The sequence below is a fragment of the Pseudomyrmex gracilis genome, unplaced genomic scaffold (genome assembly GCF_002006095.1).
Source record: "Pseudomyrmex gracilis isolate BER0280 unplaced genomic scaffold, ASM200609v1 scaffold_453, whole genome shotgun sequence".
NCBI lineage: Eukaryota > Metazoa > Arthropoda > Insecta > Hymenoptera > Formicidae > Pseudomyrmex > Pseudomyrmex gracilis.
In genome coordinates, this window is record NW_018021037.1 from 43894 (window position 1) to 55908 (window position 12015).

The 12015-nt window shown below is 40.8% G+C and overlaps 3 protein-coding genes across 3 annotated transcripts in view; all 3 read right to left on the bottom strand.

Moving 5' to 3' along the window:
• Positions 1-1914, bottom strand: part of LOC109860716 (mannosyl-oligosaccharide alpha-1,2-mannosidase IA) — a 14672-nt gene extending 12758 nt beyond the window's left edge. The window contains exon 1 of the mRNA XM_020439990.1: positions 1846-1914. Within this exon, the coding sequence (XP_020295579.1) occupies positions 1846-1914 (69 nt within the window). The remainder of the gene's footprint in view (positions 1-1845) is intronic.
• A 2920-nt stretch (positions 1915-4834) lies between these two features.
• On the bottom strand, positions 4835-6609 carry LOC109860708. The gene is made up of 8 exons (XM_020439979.1): positions 6498-6609; positions 6307-6424; positions 5946-6210; positions 5743-5859; positions 5428-5518; positions 5202-5350; positions 4982-5114; positions 4835-4891 (listed from the first exon to the last, which is right to left on the bottom strand). The coding sequence occupies exons 1-8, from the start codon at positions 6543-6545 to the stop codon at positions 4835-4837; spliced, it is 978 nt and encodes a 325-aa protein (XP_020295568.1). The 5' UTR covers positions 6546-6609.
• A 1058-nt stretch (positions 6610-7667) lies between these two features.
• Positions 7668-9827, bottom strand: LOC109860709. Its single transcript, XM_020439980.1, has 7 exons — positions 9681-9827; positions 9485-9602; positions 9142-9406; positions 8253-8343; positions 8039-8181; positions 7823-7955; positions 7668-7724 (listed from the first exon to the last, which is right to left on the bottom strand). Exons 1-7 carry the CDS (start codon positions 9825-9827, stop codon positions 7668-7670), a joined length of 954 nt encoding a protein of 317 aa, XP_020295569.1.
• Positions 9828-12015: the final 2188 nt, after the last annotated feature.

Sequence of the window (12015 nt, forward strand, 5' to 3'; positions counted from 1 at the left end):
ACGTAAAATTTATAGAATTAAAGGTTCAAAAGAGGAGTAAATGAATATAAGTGTCAAAGTAGGTTTAAATAAGTATATTGGTCAGTTAAATAGGTTCAAAGTATCTTCAAAAGTTTGAAAGTAGCATCAAAATTTCGACTCGGGATGTGTCTGTGTAGATAACCGCACCAGATATCTCAATGCTTCCTCTCAAAAAAAAAAAAACAGGTGGATACACGTATTGAAAAGCTGATCCTCGACTTATGAGATCATCGGCTTCAAAGGAGACGACGTTACTCCCGGCTGCAAACGTGTGTGTGTGTGTCTGTGTCTGTGTCTGTGTCTGTGTGTATACGTTGTACATCGCTTTGCCATCCTTTCCGGTCCGTCAGGCGTGGCTGATTGACTCGCTTACCCTAGAACTTGATGACGCTACATTCTTATTAAGGCCGCTCTTCGTTAAGAGGCAGGTGTGCCCGAGTCCAACGACGGTAATCAGATCTCCGCTCTCAATGAAATGTTGAAACGCGTAATTAGACGATATTTAGCGCGACGCCTCTCGCCGCGAGATTTATAGCGGGGATATCGTATATGAAACGCAAATAGAAAAGGAAATGGCTCTGACGTTTCTATTTAACGACCAACACGAGAGAGGACGACTTGTCGCCCCGTGAGCACGTCGCCTGTTATCCGAGGATCTTACGCCCTTCGCGCCTCTTCCCGCTTTTTCCGCTTCTTCGCTCCGTTTCTCTTGCGGAATCTCTACGCTCCACTTACAGCGCAGTCGCAAATGCGCGGGGAGTTTTAATGAAAACGTTGTGTGTTATTTCATCACGCGGGCCGCATTGATATTCGCAGTCGTGCATTAGCACGCGATCTGCAATCCAAATCGCGCGTCTCTTCCATCGTGTGAGCGCGCACGAATCCGACGGAACTGTTTGTGTTTCTTACACGCGAATCTTTGATTATATATACACACGTGTTTGTTTAGCGCTTCGATTTCAACTGTGGATCTCAAAAAACTGTGGAGCGTGTCGAACAATTTTATATAGTATCGGCCAATTAGCGTCAGCCAGTAATTAACATCGTCATTTTTATAAGAGAAACGATCATCGTATCAATATATTCGGTGCATCTTAAAAAAAAAAAAAAAAGAAAATGTCTTTCTCTGAAACGCGCACAAAATTAAAATTTTCTCCCGAAGATTTTACATTCGACGAAAGTCGGTCCGATAGTTTTCGATAGAAAAAATTCGATTGAATTTAAGAAAACTCTCATTAGAACGATGATTCGATCTTCGGCCTAATAACGTCGTGCTCGATGCGATCTTGACGAAATATTCTATTTCATGCGCGCGATAACCGTGGAAGCGAAGGAAATTGCCGGTCGGAAAAAAAAAAAAGCGGCGCTGTTATTTCACGGCTTTCCGATCTCCGATCCCCATCTCGCTCGATTCCGGAGGTGGAGTCGTCGGTTGAAATAAAGCCGGACAAGGAGACGCCGGGCGTTTGCTAGGGCGTCACGCTATTTTCCACTAGCTCAGCCGAGCGAGCGAGCACGTCGCCCATCCTCGCCCGCCTCCGCCGCCTTGATCTCACTCCCACCGCCTCGCAGACACGTTGTCAGTCCCTGGTGCGGTGCACGGGAGATATCGCTCTCTGCGTATCTCTTTGCGTACAATGGCCAATGGGCTGCGGGCAGCGTGCACACATTCCGCCGCGAAATGTAATCACGGCCTCGTAAATCGCCGCTCGTTCATCTTCCCGCACACCGGGAAGACAACGTCAGCTCGGCGCGCCACACGAGATCGTAGTGCACACACACACACACGCACTCACGGTGATTTCCTAACACACCAGTATCAACTTGTCCGGGTAGAAGCCCGTTCAATGCTTCTCCATTATTGCACAAAGGATTGCGCAAAGCCGCTATCATTCCCCCGATGAAGTTATTAGTATATTCCTGCGTTCTATCTTGTAAGGTTTAATTCCACAAATTTGCGCATTTTGAGAAAAAGAAAACAAGTAAATAAATTATTTTAATTCTCGAAATTATACTGAATAAAATTCTAAATAAGTGTTATTTTAGTTTTTGGTTTAAAATCATATTTAAAACAAAATTTCTTTCGCCACATGTCGGTAGATCTTAGACGACGATGTTCAATTTGTCACAAAAAAAAAAGACCCGAAAAAGCGTCTCCGTTTATTTATAAAATATATACATACACGGAGGTAAACGCATTTAATTGATGCTTCGTACGGTACCGGTCGTGTCAGAAAAAATTCTTACTAATTTTTTTTTTCTAACAAACTTAAAACAAATCGTGACTCGCTCGCGCGCAATTTTCCGGAAACAATAAGAGAACAATATCGGGTGTGCAATTAGAAGGAGGCGAAAATAAAGTCGACGGCAGAGCCGAGCTGGCGCGCAATTCCGCTCTCTGTCCGTTACGTGCTCGCACCGAAACGAGCACACATAAGTTCGGTAATGTAAGACTCTCGTAAATGTAACACGACCTTAAGCACGGGTCAGCGTTTGGCCTTGCGACCGCGTCGAGAAGTTGCGCGCGACTTCCGGGGGGGATGAAATTACATCGCGGGGTGAGTAACGCGACGACACGACGGACAGAGAGCAAAGAACAAGGAGAAGGAGGAAGAGAAGGAGACGCGGACATTTTCAAAGCGCGATAATAATTCTCGCTCGTTTATCATCTTCGTCTCGCTTTTATTCGCTCGCGTTTTTTCGCACGTTTCTTGATCGCCGCGGGTTCGACTTTTTCCGCTCATCGATTAACGCGCGATGACGTCCGCCCACGGACGGAAAACCGGTTACTCGAATCTTTACCACGCCGTCTCTATATCTCGAACGAAATATTGATAACAAAATCGATTTGTTGTCAGAACGTCTATTTCGAGAACGGACGTTTAACGACTGACCGTTTCGGCGAATTTCTTTTTCAGGGAAAAGTTGTCCCGGGAGGAAGGAAGTAAGGCAAAACACACGAATGTGTAACGATCCGGCTGTGATTGCGCGCGGCTATATTAGACGGAGACATGTTATAAGCTCGATTGCGAAGGAGCGCTCGCGTGCTCTTGTGCCACTTGTAAGGGCGACTCGTACAAGCCTGTACAGGCCCGAGCAGATAGTCACGGAAGTGCTAGCGCGAGTAACAAGTTTCGACACGCCTTTATACACGCTCCATTTTGGCCGCGCGATAGCTCCCTCCTCCGGAACACAACCGACGAGATAACAGAAGAATTTTCACGGAAGAAAATTCGCTTATCTTTGCGACAAAACCGTCCGAGGCGATAAAAAAGCGGCGAATTGCAGAGGAGGGGCTACGACAACGGTGACTCTGTCGAAGTGGCAACTCAGATTTCTTTTCTAGAGAAACATTAAGAAACAGAAAAGTGTGCGGAAAAATGTGCAAGGCGAAATTAAGAATTCAATTTGTCGCTTCAATAAAAAAAAGTGTTAGACGATCCTGAAACTTGTTTGCAACTTAGATGGGACGAAATTTCGCGACTTGGAATATAATTTGTTCGATGTCCCTGTCGAAGCTGAGGGAATCCTGACGCATTACGCATGTTCCACGTCCGACAGTCTATCCTTTACAGTCCTACCGCACATTTGTTACGTAAGAGGGTAAGACAAAGGAGGTTTTCGAGGTGGAAGAGAGCGTATTTAACGAGAACTGCTCGAGGAGAATTCGCTAGGAGATCGTAGATCTCTCGAACGGGAAGGAGCGCGCGAGAAAAAGAAAGTCGCTCGTTATTCGCCATCTTGATCGTAACGATCCGTGACGGCATCCTTGAGGTTCACGGGTCGTTAAAAAAAAAGTGAATACCGCGTTGTATATTGTTTAAATTATATCTGTTAAAATTTTGTAACTTCCTCCGATTAAAAAAATTCTTTTTATTCAAATTTTGGATAAAACAATTACGCGCAAATGTGTTTTGGACACAAAATGAGCTCAGAAACATTAATTAATTTTATGAATATTCATTAACTTGTTTAATGTGCAATTATTTTCGTATAATGTTACTTTTTTTCTCTAAATTGTTGGATCCGAATACAAGAACTCGGAAGAATCGCGCTCGATTCGCTCGGAGCGCGATCAGAATTGTGCGAATCGAACACGCAATTAAGACGAAGCAGCCGACAGTTGTGAAATACGGCTCGGAACGCGTTAATTTCTGACCCCCCCCCCGGAACACACGGGAAGGCCGGAGATTTGTGCGACGAGAGTTGCATGCGTTCTTCGTGCCCGCGGCACGAGGCATTGGCGCTAGAAGCTGCCCGTGGAATAGAGACATTACGCTCGCAGTTTAGATAAGACCCGCGTGGCAGTTCCGATGTCGAAGGAGCCTGGCCGAGTATCTGTGATGTTGTCAGCGCCAGGATCACGATTTACAATGAAGCTCGTTCGCTCTCTCTCTCTCTCTCTCTCTCTCCCCGAGAGATCCCGGCGATGCGAATGGCCGATCGCGCGTTCAAATCTCTGCAAACTTGATGTGCGATTTTGCAACGTGTCTCGTGTTTAAGTTGTATCTCGTTTAAAATACGAGACCGATGTAAATTTCATCGTGCAAGAATCACAAACAAAATAAATCGAATACATATATGTTACACATATGTATATTCAACATTTAAGACAAAATTATTATTGACTCACTTAATTAGAGAAGTATCAGCGCTTTAATTAAAGTCACACTCGAACAAAAGGATACAGTTAGTAGAACACATTCTAAAAATACAAGAAACGACAACTTTTATCACGATTTCTTCTTCGAGGAAATATTATCCGCGGACGATCCGAGTCGATCGGTTGCCGATCGCTGACTCGCGGTTCCGTTTAGGTTTGACGCACAGAATAAATCATCATAAAGTATGACAACGACGTGCTGATGAGCTGCAAAGAATATTATCTTCTCTCAATGAAAATGCGGACTTTTAGAATTAGCTCTAGGATTGTTTTTTGTTTTTTTTTGTTTTTTATTACCGTGGCCAAACCCTCCAAAGACAGTATGAACATACAGCCGATCACCAATGTGGAACTCTTCATACTTCGGTGCATTATCACCAGAAGGCACTTCTGCATTTGCAACGGAGTCGCGTACCATCGAGTGCTCCATCTACGATCGATTCGCGCGTCGATTAATCCGTTTCGATTGATTGTAAAAAAAAATTCTCGGATACGGATATTTGAATCAAAGTCTCACATTTTCTTAAACACGTCGTCGCTGTAATTTATTACCTCCTGGCCGAAGTAGTTGCCGAGAAACATGAAGACGAAGTGGGAGAGAATGTACAGAAATAACATGCTCGCGACGGTGAGGTTGTCCGACGAGGTCATAATGTTGTTGCAAAACTGTACGAAATCGGCAACTTGTAAAAAAAAAATACTGTCTAACTGCGCGCGACGAGATCGGTAACAAAGGTACTCACTCGAAATAGATTGACGCTCAGCGATATCACGCCTACGATGATTATAAGCAGAAAGCAGATCCCGAGAATGGAGTTACACATGTGAACACACCTTGAATAAAAAAAAAAAGAAAAAAAAACGATCAAATCAAAGTAAAACACGAGATTGTTACGTCGTACAAAAATTCGAGAAGAAACCGAATAAAAAAAAAAAAAATTGCTGTTTCGCGAAAAATCTCAAGCAATTTTGAGTTAGCGAAACAATATATTGTTGTGTATCGCAAATAAATTAATCTTTATAAAAATTGACTCTTCTTCAAGAGTTTCGATACCGACTTAATGGCTCTTTGGTGACTATCGACGATCTCCGCGATGTCCGCGTAATTCTCGAACTTCCTCAAAGAATCCTTCAATCTCATCTGGTTTCTGTTCACAATACGTTCAATCCGATAGCTGAAAGAAAACACGTTGCGCGGAAATTAAAACGCGAAATGTTTTCTTTAATCTCGTTACGTCGACAACGTAATCCGGATAATCACCTAGTGATGGAGAACATCGCGCAGATGTGTTGCACGTATGCCATTGAAGCCGTTTCCGTGGCCAGGGCTGTGTTCATGCCAACCAAGGCTACCAGAAACAGATACCCCGCCAGCAAATAGAGATGCTTCTCCTGATCGATGAAATATTCCAACGAATCTGGAAAGTGCCACCGCTCGCGCGATTCGTTCAACGGAATCACAATATCAAGAATGTGCGGGGAGAAAAACGTCAGCGTGAATATCGCCAACGACGTGTACACAAATACTGAAAAAGAATCGCGCGTGTTTCGGAATTCGATTTTAATATTTCGCGTAATTTCTTCTCTTCTTCTTTTTTTGCGATCTTTACTTTTCTACTCACTCATCGAAAAGATCGTGCCGAATTTTCCGATTACGGCGTGTCGGTGAAAGATCTGAAACTCCTCGTCATCCTTCAAGGAATCCAAATTCATTCGCACTTGTTCGAAACAATTTTTAAACTGAAACACGGCAGATTACGTTAAAATAAATCAAATTCGCGAGACTCGTATTTTATCAATTCTGTGAACTTACTTTATCGGTATTAATAAACAAGGATAAATATCTGAGTAGATAGAACATGGTGGGACCGGCGTACGAGATAACGTCTAGAAAATGATCCACGCTGTTTTCCTTCGTGAAAAACGAAGCCAGCTAGAAGAGCATTTATCTCACGGACATGTTGATTGATGAAAAAAATTTACACGAGTGTTCACGCGATACTTAAATATACAAAAAGTCTCTAATTCTCACAGCTCGTTAATTCATTTTAATGCGTAATTAATAATTATCGATATGCAATAAATGAAACACTGAGAGTAACACGATCAACATTTAAAGTGACACAAACAACGCTTAACAATGTGTAGCTTGTATAACTTTTCAGCAAATATCGTAATTGGCAAACCTGAAAAACGAAAGCGGACAAGAGAAAAGGGGACAAAAGTACAGCCTGGATGTATTTTGTGCGCGGTGCGTAATACGGCCATAGACCGATGCACGTCAAGAGAAATCGATTGAATCTGAAATATTTGTCCATCCGATAGCCGACGAAGTTGTCGCGTGATCAATCAAGAGACGTTGTTTCGGCGACGACTGACGTTAACTTTCTCCGTTATTTTGGCGTCTTTTATCGCGCGTAATAATTTTCGCGCGATAAAACCGCGACCAAAACATCGAACGTGATAATTTTTGCGAAACGTAAATAGCGAACGTTATTATTCGTAAATTTGCAACAATTGCGCGTCATAAGATAATAGAAAAAAGTGAGGGCGAGAGAATAGATTGCGCGCAAATAATATATTCCCGCTGGGGGAGGCGTTTGACGAGGATGATAATGGGCGCAATTGTCTTAAACTCTTCCACGCACGCGCTTTCGCGTACGTTTTTTTTTCATCGACGGTCTTGTCTCCTCTCATTTCTTTATCGTCGAGTGAAACGATCGCATCTTTTTCTCATCGAAGACCGATGAAAACATACTCGAGAAATAACGTACCGATAATACAAGGTCATATTTTTTCATTTTTATTTGATTGATGTAAAATAACAGACACGGTTAACGGTTGCTTCTACATTTTGTTGTATTTATTTGCACAATTATATCGATAAAATTGCTTGGGTGTTGTGAAAATTGTTATTTGTGAAGTTTCGCGTGCTTGAGATTCGAATGTAACAAAGTTGATCTTTACAAAAAAAAAAAAACGATCAACGATCCTGCAGAGAAAGAATCATCATGAAGTACGAGACCGACGTGCTTATGAGCTGAAACAGAGATTTTGTTTTAGAAAATCTGAACTCAAATAAAAAAAGAAACACATTCGCAAAACGCACAGTCACGTGTGTATTAAGCATGAAAATACCGTGGCGAATCCTTCTAACGATCCGACGAACAAACCACAAATGACGGTGACATTGTATTTCATTCCTCTCTGCATCACGAACAACAACAATTTCTGCGCTCTCAGCGAAGCCGTGTACCACTGCGCGTTGTATCTGCAAGATTCGCGTGCGTAAAAAAAAAAAAAAAAAAACACATTTTCCGCCGCGCCTAAAAAACATTTGTTCTCGCGACTTACGTTCTGTAAAAGATTTCGCCGCTATGATCGCTTATTTCCTGCGCCGCGTAGTTGCAAAAACCCATGTACCAGAAGTGACTGAGAACGAAGATGAAACTGATGATCATCTCGTAATAATCTTCCATCATAATCAGATAAGATAACTGCGACAACGTGTGAGAGAAGTCAGTCGTTCAATTTCATTAACGTTGTTGTTGAGTCGATAATTACTCACACGATAGAGATTGATGCTCAGCGACGTCACCGCTAACGGCAACAGCACGTTGTACGACCATCTGAAAGCCGCCTCCGATATATCGATAAACCTTGAGAATTGAACGGTACGTATAAGTAAACAAATATAAAGGAAATTATTTTTTTTTAAATAATGATGTGTGTAATTAGCTCCAAGATTTATGAATAATAAAGGTGTTGTTAAATGGCTGTTAGAGCAAACACGGATGACGATGTGTATAAAATTGATTTATTTCACATTTGTTCGGTGTCTTCAGTCGCTTCATTACATTGTAAAGTGATGGTCATGTCATGTTCCCATGATATTGAACACTCAAGACGATACGTTGCGATAACCATTACTATATTATCTTAAATGTATTGAGAAAGACCTAATACAAAGGTCGAAAGCTTTACACTGCTTAATAAACTGATTCAATTTTATACACACCGTCATCCGTGTTTGCTCTAACAGCCATTTAACAACACCTTTATTATTTTTTTTGCCTGTTGTAATTAGCGACATTAAAGATTTTTAGTATAAAAGTATAAAATTTAAATGAAACGACGACGAAAACGTAAAATAGCGATTACGAACTCTGTTGCCTTTCTGTATACGTTGACCGCGCCGATTATACCGCAGATCGAATTTCTTTTAACGGAAAACGCAACGTGTTGGCTGTTCGATCTCTGCTGCAAAGCTTGTTCAATGCGACAACTGAAACTGATAACGTGACTGCAAAATTCTTGGAAATTTCAATTGTCCTTGAATACTTGCTGCAGATGCATTATGATGCCGAGATTTTTAAAACCGAGATTAAACACAGCTGCAACAAGTATTCAAGAAACAAAATTTTGTTAATAATATTTTATTTTTCTCAGCTTTTTACTTGGCTATTTCGAACAGTGCGCACACATGATGCGCGAGAGTCATATTAAGCGTCTCGGTGCCAGCCACCACAGTAACTGCGACGAGAGTCACGAAAAAGATGTGCGACAAAATCGGAACGTAATACTTCTGCTGATCCACAAAGTACTCGACCACGACCGGAAGCTGCCACGGACGGGATTCGTTCGCCGACGACGTCCAGTCGAGAAAGTAATTCGACAGAACTTGTATGAAGATGAAGCCACACGCGGAAATATAAAGGAACACTATAGCGGGGAGAAAAAAAAAACAAAAACCAAACATCCGTTACTGAGCGTGAAACGCAAATTTTTCAAAGTGCTTACAAGTGGTAAATATAGCGATGACTTTCCCGAGGGCCGAGTATTTTTTTATTATCTCGATTTCCTGCGCGTTATTCAACTCGTCCCAGTCGCTTCGCAGGCGTTCCATGACGTCTCGCATCTGCGCCCAACAATAACGATCGCCGTTCATCGACACGTTTCGCACAAGTACCCGCGAGAGACTCTCAAATGCACTCACCTTATGTATGTTTAAGCAATGCATGTTATACTTTAAAAGATACGACAGCCACGGGACGGTGTACGAGAGAACGTGCAGAAGGAGATCCACGTTGAATTCGGTTGTGATGAAGGTCGTAAGCTGAAAGTGATACTTTCCTCCAGCCATTCTTATGTCTTACGTTATCGACGGGTTTTCAAACTAGACTAGATTTTCGCTTTGCGAAAAGAGTCTTGAAAATATAAATCAAAATTTTCTAACTGAATATATCTCCGATTCAGTAAAGCGAGTGCAATTTACTACAAAGTCAAATAATGTACCGAGCATTAAAAACCGATTGCTTTATTAATTTACATTCTTATTAAATCCATATTTCAATTATATTCGATATTATAAATAGTAAAAAAAACTTAACAAAGAACAAATTAAAAAAAAAAAAAAACAAAAAACCAAATTAAACGAAGAAACGGACTGTCGTACCTGAAACACTACGCTAGAGATTAGAACCACAGTCACAAATGATATTATAATAAGCTTGGAACTGAAACCTTGATACGGCCACAAGCCGACACACAAAAGCAGAACGCGATTAAGCAAGTAATAACTACTCGCCATGGATTCTAGCCATCTCTGTTCAAGGATCGCAACACGATTGTGACGAATTTTCTTACACGAGGTGACACTTAGGCTCGGCAGCATGTTGTCGTTTTTTTTTTTTTTTTTTTTTATTTTATCGTATTATATTATAATTCCGCATTTCCGCGAGTTCGAAATAACGCGGCGATAATGCGCGAAAATTACGGGAAAATAACGAATTATGGCTCATACCAGTTTCCACCACCAAAGTGCGAAGAAAAACGCTATTACCCACCTGCACAAAGTGTGCAGCTAATTATCTTTTTCTCACTGTATCGTCACATTTGTGACTCAACTCTCGCGTTCGATCGACGCAAGCGCGATCGCTTTCGCGGGAATTTTGCCCCTTATTTCTATTCGAGACGCGAAGCGTTGCAGTACTACGCAACTTGTGTAGCAAAGCACTGCTGATATAGTGATACATAAAAAAAAAGCAAAAGAAAAGCACGCGGCACGTCAAAAGATCAACAAAATAAATAAAAACTACAATATCGGTAACATAATAGTGAATTTCTAAGGTGTTTAAGATTTTATGTATATAGAAATAATGATAGAAAAAATGTAAGTTAATGAACAAGTTTGTTTATTCGTTCGATGCTTTTGTACTACGATATTTGGTTTTTACTACAATATTTGGTTTTCTACCATCATTATTTCGAGAATTACACAATTTTGTTGTACATCTGTGTGACATGTGTCCTTAGAATGTCTTTTCAAACAATGATATTTTGTTTCATTGAAAAAAACAATCAACGATCCTGGATGGAAAGAAGCATCATAAAGTACGAAACCGATATGTTTATGAGCTAAAACAAAAAACAAACCCTTGTTTTAGAAACCCTCGATCTAAATAAACGAATGACAATATGATTTTGTTTAGAAACTTTAAGATACATTGGCAAATCCTTCCAACGATGGAGCGAATAAACCACCAATGGAAAACATGCAGTGTCGCGTTGTTCTTTGCATTACAATCCGTAACAGTTTTTGCGCTTTCAATGACGCAGTGTACCATTTTGTGTTGTACCTACAAGATAAGCGTATATGAGAACATTTCGCTGCCTAAGAAATTTATTTTGATCCGCAACGTGTACACAACTTACATTCTATGATACATTTCATTGCCTTGGTCGATTATATACTGTCCTATATAGTTAACAAAAATCATGTACCATACGTGTCCGAGGACGAAAACAAGACTGATGATCAAGTCGTAATATTTGTCGGATTTTAGAAGAACAGAAAACTGCCATACATAAACGATCAATATATTTTTGCACAAAAATAAACAAAGTCAACGTTTAAACACTGCGTTTCGATATAATGTGACCAAAAAATCCATTGCTCGTCGAATTAATGTCATTCAATCAATAATTACTCACACGATAGAGATTGACACTCATCGACATCACTCCTAACGGCAACAACACCATATATGCTAAATTAAAGTTAGACGCCGACATTTCGACAAACCTTCAGAAACGATAAATACAAATAATGTTTCAATACTTTCATCATAAATTTGGTACTCAATTTGAATAAGATATTCACAAAACAATTCATAAAAAATAATAAAAATTACAAACATAAATGCTTTCCTGTGTATATCGACCGCAGTGATTATCCCGCAGATCGAGTTTCTTTTGACAAAAAACACACCGTCTTCCTTTGAACTTTTCTGCAAAGCTTGTTCTATGCGAAAGCTGAAACTTATAATACG